The 23288-nt window shown below is 41.9% G+C and overlaps 1 protein-coding gene across 4 annotated transcripts in view; it reads left to right on the top strand.

Annotated features, from left to right (window-relative positions):
* Nucleotides 1–23288, top strand: part of lrp1bb (low density lipoprotein receptor-related protein 1Bb) — a 276774-nt gene that overhangs the window by 49488 nt on the left and 203998 nt on the right. For 3 of the 4 annotated variants that reach the window (XM_080902756.1, XM_080902755.1, XM_080902754.1), the window contains exon 2: nucleotides 20788–20907. The exons of the other annotated variant lie outside the window; for it this stretch is intronic. In XM_080902756.1, coding sequence (XP_080758882.1) covers nucleotides 20788–20907 — 120 coding nt within the window. The remainder of the gene's footprint in view (nucleotides 1–20787; nucleotides 20908–23288) is intronic. 4 annotated transcript variants of the gene reach the window in all.

Genomic DNA, 23288 nt, shown 5'->3' with positions numbered 1-23288 from the left:
TGCCAGCCCTTATTCGCTCCTCGCAAACAGCTACCAGCTATCGCGCTCCTCTGAAAAGCACCCGTGAAAAAACCAGCGGGGAACGTTTGACAGCCAATCTTTAAGCATAAGTAAGAACGGAGGCAATGAGAGAGGAAGACATCTGAATTCACCTTTTAGTTCAATATTTGATTCCTTATTGTTGATTTTGAAATATTTCTGCACTTTATCCAATAAGACTCACCTTAGAAACAAACTCAGTAAAAGCTTGATTATTCTTTTGTTCCACATGAGACATTTAGACATGTTCAAAGTTTGTTGTCATGGATTTTGGCCTAAATTAGGAAACTAATTAGAGAACACTGAAAAGGAGCCCCATCAACACGCCGTCCTTCGGTATGCAGAAACATGTCATTGTAGAATTTGGGGTTTTTTTGGTTGCCAGTCAGTGAATGTGTTGAGTACCATGCAAAGTACAAAACCCTCTCTTTAACTGTCATGTTTGAAAGCTTGAAAGCCTTCCTCATCTTTTCAAGAGCAGGGATTGCTATCATTTGTCTTGCAAAGCTTGAAAGCTTTCAGCTTCTTTTCTCAGCTGAAATTGCTGTAATTCATTGGACAATAAACAAGACAAAGCTGCTGTTTTTGACAGAATTGTTAGAAATGCCAGAAAAACGTGTAGGAACGAAAATAAGACGCTGGCGTTATCGCAGACAGGCCGAAGTCGACCGATTATCCTGACGAATCTACGTCAGATAATGCGAGGAATGCAGCAGTAATGTGTAGCTTTTAGTTTTAATACTACTGCCTTAACTCTCTAAACAAGCTGAATATTTGCTGTTACTGTATGTAGAGAAAAGCTAAAGTATGCCAGTGCCTGTATGTGTGGACTTAAGAATGCCAGGTTGTTCAAACAGCAGCACGTTTTCTTCCATGAAGCGTCCCTTTTTGGTCAAATAGCTTCACTATTCATATACATATTACATGAGTTTTCTCTTCATCCTCCCTCTAGTGTACTTGACTTTTGAAAACAGGATAATAATAAAAAAATCAGAAGGGAAAGAGACAAAAAGTCTGTCTTGAATGTGGATGTCAAGTAGTCTAGTTTTCATCTTCTGCTGCTCTGAGCTCGTACTGTGTTTGACTCTCCATCTCTGACTGTATTTCATTAAAAATGCAGAAAGTAAACACGGCTTTCAAATCCACACCTGTGGAAATACCTGGTCTGCAGAAATGAGCAGCTGCAAGACATGTGTCTGAGCTGCTTAGACAGTGTTGTTGATGGTTGTTTGGCGTCTGCTCCCTCCTCGTTTTTATTTGCATGTATTGATTTGCTGTACACTTTTAAAATGTTGCAATAAACCTTTTAAACCTGTTTGGCTTAAAGCTGTTTTTCATTAAACAGTAAAGAAGAGCCGAAGAATGACGTGGCTGGGGTTTAATAATCATGCCTCTCAGTGGAGTTGGACAGCTCCATAAATGTTTCAGTCCTGCAGTTTTGGTGTGTTTTGAACATTCCTGCTGATTGTGATGAATGTGCACAGAAAATACCGTTTGGAAAATAAAAAAAATCTCTATTTGGAAAAATTCTGTTGATGACAGAGAGCAGATTGTATGGAAGCCCGTTTCCGCGACTAAAAAAAAAAAAAGATCCATAACTCGAAATTTTGAGTTATTTTCTTGAAATTTCGACATATTAACTTGAAATTTCGATTTATTAACTCAAAATTTTGAGAAAAGCAACTTGAAATTTCGAGTTGGCGCTGCCAATCAGTAACTACGTGAATGACGTCATTTCCTTGTTACCCGGAAGCTGAAGCCCTCAGCTACAAATGCTACAGCTAAGCTACCGGTATTACATCCAGTCGTGAATGCACAGATTGCTGAGTGTTTTCAGCCTGGCTTCACAAATGATGAAATCCCTGTGTTATTAGCTGAATCACATGGTGTTACTATCAGCAAACGTACTCGCGAAAGTGCCAATTTGTTGGGATCCGTTTTTGAGTGCGCGTTCCTCTGCGCCATATGCTTCCGGGTAACAAGAAAGCGACCTCATTCACGTATATTTTTGATTGGCAGAGCTAACTCGAAATTTTGAGAAAAGTAACTCGAAATTTCGAGTTATGGATACTAGCTTTTTTGTTTTTATTTAGTGGCGGAAACGGGCTTCCATAAGATTGTGACGGGCAAACAGAAATCAAATAAAATTACTAAAATAACAGCATGTCTTTATCCTGTCTTCCTTCTCTCACTCCAACCAATCACAGCAGATGGCCCCGCCCCTCCCGAAGCCTGGTTCTGCTGGAGGTTTCTTCCTGTTAAAAGGGAGTTTTTCCTTCCCACTGTCGCCACAATGCTTGCTCACAGGGGGTCATATGATTGTTATTATTGTAGGGTCTACCTCACAATATAAAGCACCTTGAGGCGACTGTTGTTTGGCGCTGTATAAATAAATATAACTAAAATTGAATATAACTAAAACTGTGCTCATCTTTACAAACAAAATCGCTCGAGACTCTAGGAGATATTTCCAAACCTAATATAATTCTTTTAAAGTATTTTTCTCCATATCACATCAGCCACAGTGTTCAGATGCTTTTTTTCCATCTTTTTTAAGTTAATCGAGTTTGGTAAAAAAACCCAACTTACTCTAACCTCCACTGTAAGAGAAAAATACCTGATTTAAATTATGCTGATGTTCCTTTGACATTTGTCTTTTTGTAAATCTTTGAGCCACCTTCAACAATGCTGACATTTCTACATCTGCTGTCATGTGTCTGTGAGTTGCTAGCTGACATGCATATGCACTACTGAAAGTGTTTACATCACAGAAAATTGTTTAGCAGCTTTCAGAGTAGTTTTTAGTGTCAGAGCCAGCGAGGTCTGCCCCTCCCAGCTCAGCCATATTTTCCTTTACCTAACTAAGCTGTTTGTAGTGCCTGAACATAACCACTGAGTTAAAGTGACCCTAAAAAGAAGTGCAAATACAAAGGTCCCAGCTGGTGGGCTGCATTGCCGCACCAGTGGTGTCAGAGCATTAACTGCAAAGGTCACTTTGTGTGTAACAGAAAGATGCAGCTGGATCATCGGCCACCTTAACAAAAATATTCGATAACCGACCGAGCTTAATGTTGGAACTTCAGATGAAGAATCCGAGTGTGTGCTTGTCACTTTATTTGGCAGGAAGTGTATATAAAATAAATATTTATGCAGTAACGCCTTCAGTATAACCTAATTTATAAAACCAGTGAACTTGTAAAATGGGTAAGGGAGCAATGATAATTAGTATGATGAAGTTCCATTAGCTGACACACATCACTTCACATTCGGATATTAAAGGACACGAGTACATACGAGTGAGTCCATGCATGAGATGAACTGATCTGCTGTGGAGTTTCTGCTCACGTCCGCAGCAGGTAGTTTGTAGCTGCATCTCAAGCGCTGACATTGATTATCTCTCTCATTTTGATCATTATTGTTAACGGCGGCTGCTCACACAAATACTTACTCTATGTTACCGTGACAACGTATCACTGCTACTGTAAATGACACAGTCCGACCTCGGAAACGGAGACATGAAAGACTTTGTTCATTGATGACTGTGAGGACCACAGCGGTGCGTAGCACACAGACACGCCTCACTGTTGACTTCATTGTTGTTTTTAGTTGTTTTTAAAGCCATTTTTGTCAAATGAATTTCTAATTTGCTGCTCGGAGCTTTGCGACAGTAAAGTTTGTATTTATGTTTGTGCTGATGTGTAACAAGGCTCTTTAAAGGTCATGTAAGTTGTTTTACTATTATTTTCCCCCTAATAAGCTATCCTCATGCTTCATTTAAAAAGAGCATGTATGGTCCTGCACATATTAACCCAAATCTACAAGTTGCTGCCAGCCTTGTTCATTAGCTGCATAAAGGTCACGTATCGAGTAATGAGGCGAGCTGCACAATTCCACAATTAGACTTTGTTCTCATCAGTTTTGGGTGGCACTGCTGAACTCTTATTTTCTCACTTAATTTGACCTGAAAGGATTTGTGAAAAAGTCAAAGGCTTAACGATTGACTGAGCATTTATGCTTATTGGTGTGCTGTTAGGTATGTTTACAGCGTTTATTTTCAAACCAGTAGTGATAAGTCTGTGAAACTGCTTGCATGCCGTATTATCATTCACGATGAGTGAGTGAAAGTGGATCGAGTGAAGTTGTGCCTGCGTGCAGAAGGCAAACTCAGGGCTATTTGTTCTAATACAAAAACGATTTTTACCACGACACATCAAAAAAAGGCGTCTCGTAACCTTTTAGTGGCGTCTGTTTGTTTTGCATGACGGGGCACATCGGATGGCCTTTTTCCCATTTTCCCTGAGCCACCTGAAGTCACGGAGGTGTAGCTTTCACGCTCGCGTTATAATCACTCGATAGTGGGGGAGGAGGAGACTCTTAACAATTTTCCATCCCTCCACCTTCAGCATCGGACACACCAAATTGATTTTAATCAGGCAATAAAGTAGATCTGATCCTCCCTCTGTTGACTCACTTTCATGCCCCAAAGAGGCCGACCTGATCGACTTCTCTGATGGATTTTAGTCATAACTGCCAACAGCGGCATCAATACAGACAATCTCTTTCATTTCAGTTGCATTCAGAGAAGACTGGGGCTCGGTTGGTGTTTGTGGAGAGGTTTGAATAGTTTATGTCTCAAATACTTTGATCCTTTAATCCAGTCCTCCAGAGATGGATAAGATAAAAAATGCACGTCTAATAACGTCACAGTAAGTGTTTTTGTTTGAGTTTTGTTTGTGTAATTGCTGTTTCTGAAACAAGCATAGAAAAATATGACTACGGCGATGCTGGAACACTTTGCATGTGTAACGTTGGTTTGAGTATCTGTGCACTGCACACATTGTTAGTACTTCTTACAGTTGGTGTAAATGTAATTAAGGCTTAAGGGGCAGATAATTAAAGAGCCAGCAGGAGCGTCCTTTCAAGAAGGACTTTATAGGTTTTATATTAAAACAGAAATTGAGAAGTAATTGTAGTTGGGCTGTATTATTGTAGACTGGTTACCTTACAATACGAAGCTCAGTGGGTGACTGTTGTTATTTGGTGCTATATAAATAAAATTGATTTGAACTGAAACTATTATCTGACAGCAGCATGCTGATATCTAACTGTAAATATCTAAAAGCAGCATTTTTAGATTTTGCTTAAAGCTGAATGAAAACTGAAAATATTCTCTTCTCTTCTTGCCACCCAGTTGCCAAGTTTTGCCTGCAGTAGACCAACATAAAATCCCCAAAGCTGTGATATTCAGAGACCCTCCTTGAAAAATAATTTCCATTTTAAAATGTGACCTTTATGCAAAGTTAAAGGGCAAACGCACCCTTCTGGTCCACCGGTCCATTGTCCTGTGTCTGTCTTGTTTTGCGCTTCAGATCATATCAGATTTATTTTACCCTGGAAACGTGCGCATAACCAGGGCCCTTCAAAAATAATGGGTATACGTGATAAAATTGTTGCACGAGTGTGTAAATCCTGACATTAGTTTCACATAAATATGTATGATGATGGAAATGGTTTGCATAAAAAAAGAAAAATACTGGAAAAGGCCAACGAGTGGTCACAGTTTACAAAAGCACAAATGCTGTTTTATCTTTGCTTTTTTGGTTCATTCAAGACTCTGCAGGGCCTTTCATACAAGCCTATAATACAGATCACACTACATATCTGCAGGGCAGAAGGCTGCTTTTCCTGTCCCACAGCTTTGCAAAGGAATTGAGATTTTTGTCTCGTTTAGGAAATATTAATGGAGGCAGCTTGTTTTTTGCTTGAGGCTGGGATGTGAGAAGCACTCAGCGTCGTTCCCCGCTTTGTTTAACATGTAATAAATATTTCTTATCATTTCCTCACACTCATTACAGATACTAAACCACTTACATGTGCATTAGCATTAGCATTAGCAATATGATAACAGAGAGTCAAGATAAATTCACGAGTTATTGAAATGCTTCTGTTGTAAAGGTTACAGGATGTACTGCAATAATAACAGCCTTGCTAATATGTACTGTGCAGTCGACTTTTATGGCTGTTAGAAGTTACAGTTAAATACTTTATTTCTTGGCTCTATTGTATGAAGAAAACTCTGACTCCCTGAATTTGTTGAGTCATAGCAGACGATGATAAACACAGTGCATCATGAGCCCTACAGTGACTCAGTAAACCATAAGTATTTAACCTAACCTTTATTTAAACCATACTGCACAACCAGTATGAAGACCATTTACTTCCTCATTTGCGTTCTTCCATTTCCTTTCTTTTGTGTAATATAGTGTTTTTCCTCCTGACCTATCAGGGTATGGACTCCACTACACGCCTAAAGGTGTGCTGTGGTTTCTGCATCAACATGTTAGCAACAGATCCTTAAGTCCTGTAAGCTGTGAGGTGGAGCCTCCAAGTATTAGATTTGCTTGTCCAACACATCCCACAGATGCTTGATTGGGTTGAACTCTGGGGAATCTGGAGGCCAAGTTGGCACCTCAAACTCAAACTGGTTGCTGTGATCCTCAAACTGTTCCAGAACCTTTCCTGATTTGTGGGAGGATGCGTTATCCTGCTGAAAGAGGGAGCACGGTGTATGTGCTCTGCAACATGCTTAGGTGGCAGTGGTCCTTATCAATAAACTTCCACATGGATGGCAGGACCCAAGGTTCCCAGCAGAGCATTAGCACAGTTCCCAGCAGCGTAACATTGCCTGGACATGGGCACCTTGACTGATGGAGCTCCATACACAACAAACTGCGATTCTTCACCTTTCTACCAGAACCAGCATGAACTTTTTCTGGAATCTGAGCTACAGCAGCTCGTCTGTTGGATCGGACCACACCTGACCCTGTCGCTGGTTTACCACGTTCCTTCCATGGACCAGTTTTTGTAGAGTCTTACTGCTGCAGACTGGGAACTCCCCACAAGAGCTGCAGTCTTGAACCTGCCAATATCCTTCAGCTTGCCCATTTCTCCTGTGTCGAATACATCAACAAAGCACATTAACTATATTTATAGTGGTGTTGTACAAGCAGAGGAGGACGGCCGTAGTGATAGATGAAGCTATACTGAACATCAGGACATTTTTTTAGATAGATCGATGACACTGTACATTTCTTTATAAAAAGAGCTTTATGCATGAACAGAGCAATACTCCCGGGAAGCATTTTCTTTAGCCCTTGGTTTATATCCCAGTGAAACGATCACACCACTATCATGGCTTATAAGGCCGGTTTGTGTTGTGAGTAACATTGGAAGGGACATGTTGGAACGAGGCTAATCAGATCTGCGTAAGCCGACTCCCAGCTGTGCAGCTTTGCACATTTCACTGATAACTAAAGTGGAAAACCTTAAATAAAGGGCAAGTCCATCTTAATCGCATGTTTCTATGGTCCAGTGGCAACCAATGAGACAGAAATGTCACATTAGCCATGTGAAGGGGTGTTTTTTTTTTTTTACTATATAAACAGTCAAACTATTGTTGCTGATTTTGGCTTCACATTAAATAATCAATTTTGGCTATGACCACTTAAGAGGTTAAAATGTAACTAATATGTGATACTATGGAACAACATAATCGCTACACATGAGTCTTATTATTATTCTTAGGCTACGTTCACTCTGCAGGTCTTGATGCTCAATTCCGATTTTTTATTCAAATCCGATTTTTTGTCTCCTCGTTCACACTACAAATAAAATGCGACAGCAAACGCGCTCTAGTGTGAACGCTCAAAGCGGCCACATGCACAAAAGAAGACGTCACACACAACGCGCTCAGTTTAGACCCAGAGCAACAGTATTGGTTGACTGATGGCCCTTAATATAAAGACTTCAGACTTTACGTTTCCCAATTTTTTAAAGTTATTTTGTCATTTAAATAGTAATGTAAATAACCTAATAATGATCCTTATTGCTGTTTTAGAGTGGCGGTGCTTCAAAGGATAGTTGCAGATTATACAGTATAAATAAAATGTTCACGTTTCTCCAACGTTGTCTTTCCAACAGTTTCACTAACATCTACACTGGATGGCCAGGAAGCGTTCATGATGTCTTCTCCGGCGCTGATAATTGGCATCTGTCTTGTGTCAGTGACGTAAAAGACGGATTTAATGCGACATGACCATCAAACAGCAGTCGCTTTCTAAAACATCAGATATGTATCGGATTCAGCACCACATACAGTGGGGCAAAAAAGTATTTAGTCAGCCACCGATTGTGCAAGTTCCCCCACTTAAAATGATGACAGAGGTCAGTAATTTGCACCAGAGGTACACTTCAACTGTGAGAGACAGAATGTGAAAAAAAAATCCATGAATCCACATGGTAGGATTTGTAAAGAATTTATTGGTAAATCAGGGTGGAAAATAAGTATTTGGTCACCTCAAACAAGGAAAATCTCTGGCTCTCACAGACCTGTAACGTCTTCTGTAAGAAGCTTTTCTGTCCCCCACTCGTTACCTGTATGAATGGCACCTGTTTGAACTCATCATCTGTATAAAAGACACCTGTCCACAGCCTCAAACAGTCAGACTCCAAACTCCGCCATGGCCAAGACCAAAGAGCTTTCGAAGGACACCAGGAAAAGTATTGTAGACCTGCACCAGACTGGGAAGAGTGAATCTACAATAGGCAAGCAGCTTGGTGTGAAAAAATCAACTGTGGGAGCAATCATCAGAAAATGGAAGACATACAAGACCACTGATAATCTCCCTCGATCTGGGGCTCCACGCAAGATCTCATCCCGTGGGGTCAAAATGATCATGAGAACGGTGAGCAAAGATCCCAGAACCACACGGGGGGACCTGGTGAATGACCTGCAGAGAGCTGGGACCAAAGTAACAAAGGTCACCATCAGTAACACACTACAACGGCAGGGAATCAAATCCCGCAGTGCCAGACGTGTTCCGCTGCTGAAGCCAGTGCATGTCCAGGCCCGTCTGAAGTTTGCCAGAGAGCACATGGATGATACAGCAGAGGATTGGGAGAATGTCATGTGGTCAGATGAAACCAAAGTAGAACTTTTTGGTATAAACTCAACTCGTCGTGTTTGGAGGAAGAAGAATACTGAGTTGCATCCCAAGAACACCATACCTACTGTGAAGCATGGGGGTGGAAACATCATGCTATGGGGCTGTTTTTCTGCCAAGGGGACAGGACGACTGATCCGTGTTAAGGACAGAATGAATGGGGCCATGTATCGTGAGATTTTGAGCCAAAACCTCCTTCCATCAGTGAGAACTTTGAAGATGAAACGAGGCTGGGTCTTCCAACATGACAATGATCCAAAACACACCGCCCGGGCAACAAAGGAGTGGCTCCGTAAGAAGCATTTGAAAGTCCTGGAGTGGCCTAGCCAGTCTCCAGACCTCAACCCCATAGAAAATCTGTGGCGGGAGTTGAAAGTCCGTGTTGCTCGGCGACAGCCCCAAAACATCACTGCTCTCGAGAAGATCTGCATGGAGGAATGGGCCAAAATACCAGCTACTGTGTGTGCAAACCTGGTAAAGACCTATAGTAAACGTTTGACCTCTGTTATTGCCAACAAAGGTTATGTTACAAAGTATTGAGTTGTATTTTTGTTATTGACCAAATACTTATTTTCCACCCTGATTTACGAATAAATTCTTTACAAATCCTACCATGTGGATTCATGGATTTATTTTTCACATTCTGTCTCTCACAGTTGAAGTGTACCTCTGGTGCAAATTACTGACCTCTGTCATCATTTTAGGTGGGGGAACTTGCACAATCGGTGGCTGACTAAATACTTTTTTGCCCCACTGTACGAAAGTGACCCAGATCGGATTTGAAAATATCGGATTTGTGCCGTTCACCCTGTCACACCATGATGGATATGGGTCGCATAGGGTCAAAAAAGTCGGATTTGATGCACTTTCGCTTGCAGTGTTAACTTAGCCATAGTCACTTGTGCCACATACAGCTGTGTGGGGTTCACAGAGAGAGACGCACTGTCTCATTCACACCCAAGTAATTTAACACGCATGTCTTTGGCCCTTTGTGGCACAGGAAGAAAGTTCAAAGTCCAGTTGCAGTCTTTTAAAACATGACCTTTTTCAGAGGATTTTTTAAAGTAATAAATATTTTTTTAGTAGTAGTGTAAGAAGAAGATGACTTGTTCTCTGTCTATCAGGTGTCTGTTGGAAAAAGTCTGTTGGATAAACTGAAAACAGCAGATGGGACGTCAGTCTTTAAGAAAATCCCTCCGTCAGTCATTTATCTCACGTGCTTTGACTGTAAGCAGTGTGCCCACAGCAGGATTAATGCCATATTTAGACTCGCTCCAGTGTTAGAGGAGAATCAAACTGTAAATATATATTTAATCTTAATTCAGTCACTCATTGTTTTATCTTTTGTAACTCTATAGCTGAAATAAAGAATGCGAACATACTGTTTTTGTGTTGTTTTTTTACGAGGTGATTTTGAATTGAAGTCGAGTGTGGAGTTGTTAAATAACGGCCGTCTCTTTGCACCGTGAGGAGGCCGGGAGGATGTGATCCCTCACCATAACGGCTTCACTCCACTCTGATAATGCTGTTTAATCCGGAGGCTACACCCAAGGCACCGACATGCCCACAACCTCGCGGTGGAAACCTTGACTGGCACTTCACCCCTCAGTGATGACAAAAACCCCGTCTACTTAAGCAGCTATTACTCCACCTGATTGGTAATCATGACATGGAGTGGGGCATAAATCTCTCACACTGCAGCTGGTTAAGATAGAGGTCTTTGAAGGAACACAGTGATTAGGTGACCTTGGATGGAGAACAGAAAGGGGGCCAAGCGAGGAGCGGCTTTGGGGGGTTGTACTTTTCTATTATTGGCGGTATAATGACACATTCTCATGCAAATGAAATTCACATACGTAGGTTACAGCCCATTTTTAAGAGCTTGAAACTGTACAGCTCCAAGCTCATCTTCATTTCTTACCCTGCTATTCATCCTCACACACCATCCTCACACACTTACTGATTTAATTTGGACAAACTAAGAAGCAAAAAGTTTTTCTTCTTCTGATAAATTCTCAAACAGCAGGTTTGCTGCATTGTTTACACAGTAAAAAACAATTAAAGGAAATCTGGCCTCACACTGAGTTAATACACCTAACAGCTTAAATCAGCACCTCTTCAACGGTCTTTGGAATTAATTTGCATCTGAAAAAGCCAACAAAGCTCTTCCATGTGGAGATGATCTCGATGTATAGTGTAGAACAAGAACATTAGTTTGACAGGTTACCCTGTGGGTAAAGTGGATGCGCTCATTCACAGCTGACACGTCAAATATGAGGTCTGAATTCAGATTCTAGACATGCAGTTTGCAGGTTTTACTAAGCTGAGCTTCTGAAACAGTGTCTATGTTTTCATTAAATAGTTTATTGTGCTAATAATGCATTTATTAATCGTAATGTAAACAGGAGTGCAACGATACTCGTATCGATATTGAACCATTCGATACAGTGCTTTCGGTTCGGTACGCATATGTATGGAACAATACAACATTTTTTATTTGTTTTATCAACTTTCCTTCTGACGATGCTGTCTGTGTTGAGCGCTCAGTGGATCTGCGCTCGACTACTCCGCCTAGGCTGCACTGTCGAGCGCAGATCCACTGAGCACAGCGCAAGCTAGCAAGACAGAAGCTAAGCTCCTTGCAACATGGCAAATTGAACCTCCCCCACCCTCATTCAGATCTGGTCTTTGGAACTATCTTGGTTTTCATGTGACGTATGACCCTGAAGGTAAGCGAGTCATGGACTAAAGTAAAACAGTATGTTGGATGTGCCACGCAATGCTCAATTACATGGGTGGGAACTAGTGTGTTAGCGCAGTTAGCTCGTTAACGTGTTGGCCGTCCAGCCCCACGCACGGGGCGATCCGCGGCAGCTCGTTAACGGAGATTTGCCGTGTTGTGGCGTTAACGTCATTTCAGATTAACGCTGACAGCACTAGTGGGAACACAACGAATATGACTGCACATTTACTCCGACAGCATCCTAGTGCAAAGACAAGTGGAAGCAGACAAAAACAACAAGCAGCATGCTACAAACTTTACCCGAGTCATTTAGACAGCCGTTAGCACAGGATTCTCCTTATGGGGACCTGATATGTTTAATATGCTGCTGAGAATATAGCCCAGAAGAAGCGTATAGTAGAGCTTTTATTTTGAAAGAGCCATTTCTCTGTAATAAACTCTCTTTTCCAAAGATGAGTGATTCCTCAATCAGATAGATTTATTATTTATTACTTTGTTGTTTCAGCAACATTAAATTAAACTGTACTTTTGAGTTAAAATATATATTTATAATTTTAATAAATGACAAATTAAAAAATCATGAACATTTTTTTTTTGTATCGAAAAAAATATCGAACCGTGACACCAAAGTATCGAACCGAACCATGAATTTTGTGTATCGTTGCACCCCTAGTAAACATGTTATTCTAGCAAAATAAGGTTGTTCATGTCAATAAGGCAGTTGTATTTACAGATAGCAATGTGGATTTTTTAATGCTCCGGTTTCTCGACTGGCATCACAGATTTCAACAGTCTGTCAGCTCAGGTGATGAAAATCATCGGATCGTCTCCGAGGTAGAGTCACAGAGTCCTATTTATAAGTTCCTTGCAGTAGAGTGAAGTGCACTCAAAATACTGGAAATATCTACTATATGTTTCTGATGTTTCTGATGTTTGAATTTAAATTCATATATATGTTTTTGACACATGCATATTGTACCAACAAGCACAGCGAGTCAGACGCTGTCAGTCAGGACAACAAGGCAGCCTGCAGGGTAAACAAGGTGGCTTTTAGCAATGTGAGAGAAGAATCAAAGTGACAGTCACAGCAGTAACGTTGCTATTTAAACGTTTGTAACAGCAGCGGCGTGCGTCTCTGTGTCGTCAGCGTGGACTTTGATCACGCTTTAAGTTGCCCGTCTTTGTCATTAAGCAGCGGAGCTACGCAGGAACTCTGATTCTTGTAACTTTGTGACCACTGCTGCGGTCGCCGCTCATGAAACAAGAGCCAGGGTGACAGAAAACGACATTAATAATCCTTTAAGCTCTTAAATTTCAAAAGATTACTTCTGGCTGTCATGTGGGTGCAGTGCCACGCTGATCCATCTGCTAAGCGTTTCCTTTCCACTACTGTTAATTAGCCCAGTCCTCAAGACCCACTTAGCTTGCATGTTTTGCGCTGTAGACATCCTGCAGACGGCTGCACATCTGATCCAATTAAGAGCTACACATTCACCTGACACCTCAGTCAGATCAGGTGTGAAGAGCTCGGTTCTCGTTCAAATTGGAGACATTTACTGTAAAATCTTCACAGGCAATTATAAGACATTGCATCTTGTCATGAGAAAGCACGGAGCGGCGGCTAACCCGAGTAAAAGCTTTAACATGCTCATCTTAAATAAATAAATCAATAAAATGGGTTTGAGAGAATTTCAGGAAATAAAAGAAATCCCCCAAAATCAAACCAATAAATCCCTGTAACTCAGCATCAGGTGAATTCATCCTGATTGTTGTTGGCGAGACCAGCACAGACCCGTCACAGTCTGATAGATCAGAGCTAGAAATCACCTCGCTCACCTTAACATTAGTGAGGATTCGGTTACTTTGACTTCACCTAACTGTCAAATCAAAATCAAATCACTTTTATTGTCACATCACATGTGCAGGTACACTGGTACAGCACATGTGAGTGAAATTCTTGTGTGCGAGCTTCACAAGCAACAGAGTTGTGCAAAATACAGTAATGTAAAGAAGCAAAATACAAGAATGGCTACATCTGAAACTAATAAATATATGTACAACTGTTAGCAAATGTTTGTGCAATAAGACAGTAAACTCATCAAAACCCCACAAAGGAAATCAGAATGTTTTGAGAGCTGTTTTAATACGTTGTGAATCTTTTAATAACTGTGATAATGTGAACAGTAATGATTGTTATCGGGATTCATTTCCCTTGCGCGCTCTTAATGTTATTGAAGTTGTAACGTATCAGATAACGTGTCAGATATCAACATCATTCATGCCTTGTTCACATAATTCTTGTAATATAGTTATTTCTTCATAAATGCATCCTCGGCGGTGGGATAAAAGGGTAGGAACCCAGCTTAAGATCGCTCTCATGAATCATTCATTGTTTACTGGTGCAGGGATTTGTGCCAAGGAGCAGGAGGCCATTCCACCATTGTCTCCTGAAACTTTTCATACGGTGCTGCCTTTTAATAATTTGTTGACATGCCCCTGCTGTTGTTGCGAAAATAAAAGTGACCTCTCTCTGTAGTGAAGGTCAGGCAGTATCTAATGAAGGCCCCAAAGCCTACAGCATTGATTTCTCACCCGCTTCATGTCGAGAATGCAGAGCTGCTCAGCATCGCCACGGGGGATGGCCGCGGGTACAATCTGGTGTTTCCTGGAGACAGTTATGTGGTATCTCAGATTCTGTAAACATAATTGCTTATCTGTCTTAGTACATTATCATTTTCTCCCGTCTCAAACAAAGCTGGCTTGAGAAAAACAACTTCTGGAGCGGGCGTGCGTCCAGGAGTGCTGCGACATTCTGCAATCGCTCATCGGCGAGCAGAGTCACGGCACTCTCTCGTCTTCATATGCTGATCAGATTTGACGCGGATGGCATTTAAGTCTAAATAGCACATGGCGTATGTCACTTCTAGAGATACGCTTGTAATAAAGATTCATTATGCAGGTGCGAGGCGTCATTGAGATGCATCGCACTACTTTGCATCTTTTGGCAGATTAAAGATATGAAGATTAAGGCAGAGACCGCATTATACTGTTGTTATGCTTAATAACCTGCTTGGTTTGGCTCACAGCCCCACACTCATCCATAATGCATGTGACCTGCAGCCGGCCGGGATGCCAAGTGGACTCTGACGCTGTGAGACGTTTGAGATCGCTGATGTATGTGCGCGTCTGTGGACTCTATAACTCTGCGCACTCTGAGCACATCAGGCACAAACTTCAGGAGACCTTTTCCGGTTGTGACTTCAGCCCACTGCGGATCAAACCCGTGTCAGTGCGTTCACCTTCACCCTGTCACCATTTCACGGCTCGTCCCTCCACAGAGCACTACCTGCTTGTTAAGTGCTGACGTATCGACCTTCTGAGAATACAGTTTCCAGGTCAGAGCCTCGACTGCGTAGGCTCAGGCTTCTCTTTATAGTCCCCCACTGTTCGTATAGATGAGTCTAAAAGAGTCGTGTTTTTCTTCCTCAGACAGGCATTCAGTTTTTGGTGATATGAGATGCAATATTCTTGCGCTCACTGACTCTTCCCCTTTTTAAAATTTCATGATATTTCTGTAGCTATCTGGTAACCAGCCTGACTTTGTTATCCCTCCAAAGATTTGCTATTTTTAAAAAATAAGCCAAACAAAACATAAAGCACAGAAATATCTCAGTCTTCATTCAGTATCGCCAACTCCAAATGGATCTAATTTGAGTGTACATGTTTTGTCTGTTTCTTTTTCCTCGGTGCTGATTTTGCTGTTTGTCGAGAGCAGTTACGCTGATCGCTTTTTTGAAGTTGCGGATATGAAGGCTCATTGGGAAGCAGACGTGGCTCTTATATCACACAGGCTGTGTGCTGCTGACTGAGAGCCGTCATGATTTGGTGTCACAGTCACTCAGGTCTTTGTACTTATTCCAGATGAGTTTGACCAGAATCTTCCACACGCTCATGTTCGTGCACGCCAGCATATCTGCATGTGTCACTGACATGTTTGCTTCTCTCTGGCTGCTCGATGACCTCGACCACCTTAGGTATAGCAAGGGCCCATTGCACTACCCTGTCCTGTCCAGAGGGGGGAAGTAACTAATTACATTTACTTTTGGGAGTAATTTTACTGGTTCCAATTTCATTGTACTATTGTACTATATATGACTGTGCAATGACAATAGACTATACTTTTACTTGAGTAAAATTATTAGGAAGTAACTCTACTACTACTCTTCTGGCTACTTTACTCAGTGTGAGTAAATCCAGTGAATGAACAATAAACACGTTTTAACCAAAGATGGAGACACAAACCTGCAGTTTATGTCACAGTGAGACTTTTTCTATCTGCTGAGCCTGTCAGAGAAGTAAAGTAACACCATATATGTCACTGGAAGTACTTTACTCTGTTCTAATATGTGTATATTTGCCTATTACCTACATTATTATTTATAATCATGTTATTTATATGTAGTATTTTTTTTCTTTTCAGTCGTTCAAATACCAACATTTGCACTAAACTTTATATTTCTGCCTGATTGTCTCATTTTAAACCTTAAATCAGATGTTATGATCAGTACTCAAGTAGCTTTTTAACTCTTACTTGAGTAAAACTTGGTTGAGGTAGTTCTCCTGTTACTCTGCCACCTCTGGTCCTGTCACATTCCCACACAGCATCCTGCTGAATGTAGCACAGAGTAAGTCTGATGAGCTGCGAGCAGCTTATTTAAGAAGCAGCCTCTTGACTAATAAATATTCCCAGATCAGCTTTTTCTGTTTCAGCTGTGCAGCAAAGCTGGCGTTAAATGCACCTTTTGCAGTCACGTGCTGCACTGCTGCTTTTATAACACAGGTTTGGTTGAACAGGCCTCTGGCTTAAGACTTATCCAGTGTACCATATTTTGAACTGTGTGTCTGATGCAACTGAGGGGATTAGGAGGTCTTAGCAGTTTGTAGTTTACCTCATTGGAGTATAATATTGTTTAGAAAGATTTATAGAGGCCTAAGCTCTTGTGTGCGTCTGAATTTAATGGGAGAGAGCAAACAGGACAGCGGATGCCTTATTGCAACATGCAGGGTGAAGAAACATGTTGTGATGTCTGAGCGCTCATGCTACAGCATTTCAGGCAGAATAATTGGCTCAACACTCCAGAATTCTTACATACAAAAAGGAAAAGAAAATGATCAATACAGGGTACATACTACAAAAGACTGCTGGCTGGTCTTGCTTGGGTAGGTTTGCAAACCATCTTCCCTGTCTGCCTGCCTCTTAATATCTCTTTCTTCCTCTGAAAATCTGGCACATTTCAAAGGCTCAATGCCTTTAATGAGCCACAGTGTTGTGCCAGTGCGGCTGCTGGTGTCGGGAATGAAGCTCGGAATAATGTGGCCGTCCGAGTGCCGGGTTGCGTTTCCCACTGCTGCGGTAATGCAGCTCGTACGGCTGCGTGCTTCACCTGCAGAAGGTGGAGCTCACCTTTGCAAAATGTCTTCTTGCTCCAATTTTGTTCTCCTGCAGTCATCACTCCTGTGATGTGTGTGTGCGTGCATGCATGTGTGTGCGTGCATGTGTGTGTGTGTTACGCCACCAGCTTCTTATGAAAATACAACAATCTTCAGAATAGAAGAGGAACAAAAGAAAAGTGGAGCAGTTACTTTCCTTCAGTCGTGCGTTCGTCCCCCTGTTGTCCCCTAACAGCTGCAGGGACGGAGCAGCCTGTCAAGGAGAGCCTGTTTGGAAAAGCAGAGGGGAAAGATGAATTGACATAAGAGGTCATTTGCTTTGCTCATATTTGGCCCCTTAGCTTTGAAGATGAAGTGGCATGAAAGGAGGTAGAACATCAGTGGGTAACTGGGTTGCTCTGAGGTCCAGGGACAGCTTCTTTCATGGTTTCCATCACTAGCTGAGGAAATGGCCCTTCTGTCACCAGCCCTCTGCTTTTTAGGAGTAATCAATTCAGCTCTGAAGGCATAGGAGACATCCTCTTAGAGACTTCGGCAAAGTGAGCGTGTCCCTGCCAACCTCAATCCCAGCATGTGCTTATTGATGCTTTACTATTTCATGTAAATAATGTCGTCGCAATACTTAGCTTTTATATAGTGTTTTTCTTTTTCCAGTGCACTGAAGCCAACGAGCTCATACATGCCACTGTTAAATAATCCTATAAGCAGTTGTGTATAAGATCAAGAATGCATGTAGAGGAAGCTCCCAGTGGAGAAGAAGAGTGGAAGCCCAAATCTGAGAAACTAGTCAGTTAATTGGTTAACTGAGGTCATAAATGGGGGCCTTGGGAGCCGCAGCGTGGCCACTAGGCCTAAGAGATGTGTCACAGGAGCAGGGAACAAACGACCTGCTCTACAAACCATCCAGAGTGCAGGTGGGAATAGTAGGGAAGAGGAATAGCACAGGGGTAGCCCACCGAGAGCTGAGCAGTGCTGGAAGAACTGGGAGAAAGAGGTGTGACGCACCACCAGCACCAAGTGACTGGTGGACCTAAGAGCAGAACACAGCGACTTCCCAGAACAAGAACTAGTCATCCTCACAAAGGCAGACATCCTACAGCTGCAGGATGAAGAGCTGGATCTAACATCTGACATCCACAGCTGCTGGCTAAAGAGGCTAACAGCTCTCCATGACTGAGTATGCACGAGTCAATACAAGAGCACAGCTCAGAAAGCTAACACCAGAGAGCCAGAGCACCGGCTCCTGGTTGGTAGAGCAGTACAGCAGGACTCTAAGACCAGGCCTCGATTCACTACAAGAAAGAGTGCGACTCACTGGCTCGTGCATGGATAAGAGTGTGCTAGTAACATTCATCAGAAGCTCAGTGGGACTGTGGAGGTGCAAAAGGTCCCGAAGGGTGTTTCCAAAAAGGAAACATCATAAAAACTCTTAAGGTCATGAAAATGATTTTAGATTTAGCAATTCAATGACGCGTCCAAACAGCCAGGTCGCCGCACTCGCCACTCCCGTGTCAGCGCAGAGCAGGCACACTGTACCCCCCCCTCACCCCGTGTGTTTAGATGCTGTGCCATGACTTAGACGCTTTGGGGGGGGGGGGATTTGTCTTTGGATATTGGATATTATTTATATTTTCACCAGTTGTTGTTGTTGATTTTTGTATTATAGTTTGTCAACAGTACTTGTTTGTTTTAAATTGTTTACTGGTTTGCTTTTTATTTATTTATTTTATTTCAGATTTTTCTAAAAAAAAAAAAAGTAAGTAAAATGTATTTATATATATATACAGATAAAAATCACGAAATGCCAAATGAAAAGAATGGGAATACAACAAATAACAATGTAAAACAGTAAAATACAACATAAAAACAACAAATTAAAAACTTGCCTGTATGAAAATGGCTTCAGCTGATTTTTAAAAGCATCAGTGGATAATAAAGCATTTTCTATTTAACCATAAGCTTTGTCCTAACTTTGTCCTGGGTTTTAACTATTTAGTAATAAAAAAGGAATCATCATAAAAACACTCAAGGTCATGAAAATGATTTGAGATTCAGCAATTCAATGACAAAAGTATCGATATCGGTGATACTGGCTCGTACTTACTGGTGTCAGATCGATACCAGAATAAGCAGTATCGCGCACCACTGCTGCTTTCTTCCCTTAATACACGAAACTGTCATTTAAAAACGACTTTTTGTATTTACATGAGTTTTTTTTTACTCTATTTTTAAAATTGTTTGATGATCTGAAATGTGAGGAAAAGAAAAGCCAAAGAAACCAGGAAGTGTGTGTAACTGTGGTTCGTCCAAGACTCTAATATGTAATTTGTTTGATGTTGAGAGAAGCTCAGTGACACCGGCTTACGTGGAAATTATGTGCTGCTGAGAAATATTGAGCTCAGAAGGACAAAATAAAGCCGATGTGCTGCCTGGACTTACCGTTTACCTGAATCTTAATTATTATTTTTGTTTAAGGTTTCGAGTGCTTTCATGTGTAATTTTAAAAATGTTCCCCTTTAAAAATTGAGAAAAGCACTTTGCATATAAAACAAAGGCCTTGATTTAAATAGTAAGATTTGAAATATTGCATCAGAGGGAATACGAGGAGCGGAATGGATGAGATGTTTGACCTTTTCAGATTTGTTCCTGGGTGGTGCATTTGCCGGAGGGTGCCGGGGGCAGCAGTGCGTTGAATTATCACTCCCACTGTTGAAACGCTCCAGACCTGATCCCACACTTGCTTCACTCCCACCACTAATGGGTTAGGAACACACTGGGAAAAAGATGGAGCGAGCGAGCAGGAGGGAGTTGGAGCCCGTCTGATTGTCCGTGGGTTAAGCTTCGAAACAAATTGCAGCTTTCGCTCTGTGCTGAGGGGAAGTAACGGCAGGTCATATTGTGGTGTCAAATCTTTAGCGAAAGCTGGTGTCATTCTGCAGTATGATCGAACTGAGTCTGTGACAGCTACCGGCAGGAAACGTGTCAACGCTTTGATAGATGCTCGCTGTATTGAAAGGCTATGATGACTTTTTAGTTGACTGGGCTTTCACTGAACTCCGCACAGTACCGAGAAAGCAAAAAGATAAGAACAAACTCGCCGAGTTGCTTTGGAATAGTTTTCCAAGTCACGAAGGACATCGCGTCTTTGTTAGAGTAGCTGTCAAAACCACAATGCCCGGGCAGCGCCAGTTTTTTTTCCTGTACAGAAATGTGTGGCCTCCTGTTCTGATAAAGACCTGCGGCCTGCAGACGACATGCCGCTGACTTAAGGACAGCTCTCTGCTGATTGTAAGCGAAGATGTGCATACACTCTATGTTTCTCTCGACTTCCTGCATTGACGATGATAATTCTGCGTGCAACAACGCCTCTGCACACAAGCATTTGCATTGAAAGTGACAGAAGTCACGTCGTCTCCATTCACTCCTGTTGTGTTGACGCCCAGCGCATGTTTTCTGCTGAAACATGCGCTCATGCATGCGTTTGCTCAGTACCATCACCTCATGCTGCATCTCTTCTGTCTCCTTCTCCACCCCTCTGCTCACGCCATCCAGACATCTTGTGCGACGTAGGGGAATTTCACTGTCACAACCACGACACCTGCGTGCCCGAGGACTGGCTTTGTGACGGCGAGCCCGACTGCCCCGATGAGTCCGACGAAACTGATCACGTGTGTAAGTTTCTCATTCCATCCATTTCTTACTGATGCACAAACACCTGCCATATGAAATTCTGCCATAATTCCTCATTTGATACAAAGTTTCATATTTGCAGACTCATACTAACAGCACACAACATTATCTGTGTTTTACCCAAAAAGGTAACGTTGTTTCTATTTGTTTCCTGTGGTTTCCTCCTTCATGCAGCTTTGGTGATTCTGACGAAACTTATAGAAACAAAACATAATTTAAATACATGAAAGGAAAAAAATGTAAATATGTGATTTAAATCTATGATTTGAATCCAGGTGAATCCGATTGTGGATGTCTGCTACGGGTTGTGAAAGTATGCATGCAGCATTTACAGTCACATTTGACACTTTGACTCATTTTGATGTGACTGAGATAAACTGAAGTTGACCACAGCTGCTGATCGACTCTGTGCCTCCTTGGATTTCTGCGCCTTTTGCGATTTCCTCTCTTACTGCAGCTAACAGGCTTGCTTGCTGCATGTGATGTGGCAGCACTGAACACAGGTGTGAGCCTGAGTTTTGCTTTTCTGTGTTAGGCTGTGATAAACTGGTGACGTGTCCACGGTACCTTAATTCTTACCTAATATATCATGCCATTCTCTCAGCACACAACAGTGGGATAGTTGGAGATATCTTCTGTGGGACCAGTACTTTTTAAATGAACGCGACACATCACCAGAAACGCTCGTCCCCTTTAGATTCAGTTAAATAATGCATGTAGACATTCATTTGTCTTGCAGATATGCGAGTGCTTGGTGCACTGCTGTGATTACTCACCGTCTTTAGTGTGTTATTATTACCTCTGTTTACAGAAGTGACAGTCCAATGAACTTATCTGGAATATGATGTTTTCAAGAGCTAATGGAGACGTGTCTGATCTAGTTTAAAACAAAAACATTGCAGCGATCACAAAGCAATTACTTGGTGGGATTATTGCAAGTGCTGCATGCAGACGGATATGAAGAATCAGCTTTTCCCATCCCAGCACAGTCGTGCAAACCTTCATTTATCTTTCACATCTGATTGGTTTATGTATAATCTCTGGGGCATTGTTATTTACAAACATATATTATCTTTAATAAAGAAACGCAGCAGCACGTTCGCAGTACTGTGACATAGATGGGTCTTTGTAAATGATCGCGACGCTGTCACTGTAACGCAGATGAAAAAGGTAGCACAACTAAATTATTAACATTCAGCCCAGGTTCCTCATCAGTGTGAGTTATCGGGCATAATTAGGACTTTATAGTTTTGGCAGTGACATCTGTGCATAAATTGTCCACAGCGCGCAACAATTATTTATGCCCTCGCCTGCAAGAGGTCATGTATCATGTAGGCTTCTCGTAGCTGCTCTGCTTGTTGCAGAGGAAGATGAAGGACCTGATTACGTACGTCTAAATTAAATAATTACACTTAGCAGATGTTCACAGCTGTATGCGTGCTCGCTAATGTACAACAGTGCGTACGCAACAGAGATGTGGTCTGCTGCAGAAACTCCCCTGCCTCTGTGCATGCTGAGATAAAGCAACAGCCCTCTGACATTAGACATGATCAGAAAGTACAGACGGGACCTCGTAGGATGGGTTGTCTTTCTCAAGATAGAAAAAGTAAAAGCAGATAGCATGACATTTACTGCTGTCTCTTTGTTGATAAAGTGGATTGCTGTGGGGTTTTCTGTGCTACATATATAAGTCAACCTTTAATATCTCAGACGCGGCTTATTGCCTTTTTCTAAACACATCACCACCATTATTTCCAAAAACAGTCGTGTAGGACAGCATGAAGCTTTGACTGCTACAGAAACTATAGACTAATGTTCCCTTCCCTCACCACATACGTTAGCTCTTTTCGTTCCTTCGCTTGCCTCGTGATTTGAAAGATGCTTTCGTTGTTGATGATGGCCGGCGAGGCCCAGCGAGCCGTGTGTGGTTGGGCTGTGAGTGCAATTGTCTGGAAAATAACCGGGACTGGACGTATGCGTCCCTAAGAGGAAGGAAGATCATGACAGGAGTTGGTGAGTGAATGGTGGGTAATGAGAGACTCTCCTTCATTACTGAACAAGAGCCTGTAATCATACCTCTGTCGCGATTCAATGCAACATATGATTGGACAAGATGGGGAACAAAATATTTTACATCAACAAAACTGAACAAGCTGCCAGCTAGGGCTGCCACAAACGATTATTTTGATAGTCGACTAATCAGATCATGGATCCACTGGACGTAAAACGTGCAGCTTATTGCACCAGCAGCATCTGCTCTTATAAAACTATCATTAGCTTACAGCGGGAAATGTTTCAGGTCTGTGCTAACTAAAAATAAAGACAAGATGATAGTTTAATAAACCTTTAATGAAATTTGCAGA

Source organism: Rhamphochromis sp. 'chilingali' (genome assembly GCF_963969265.1).
Source record: "Rhamphochromis sp. 'chilingali' genome assembly, chromosome: 14".
Classification (NCBI taxonomy): domain Eukaryota; kingdom Metazoa; phylum Chordata; class Actinopteri; order Cichliformes; family Cichlidae; genus Rhamphochromis; species Rhamphochromis sp. 'chilingali'.
The sequence above is the reverse complement of the archived record's forward strand: the minus strand, read 5'-3'. Positions and strand labels throughout refer to the sequence as shown.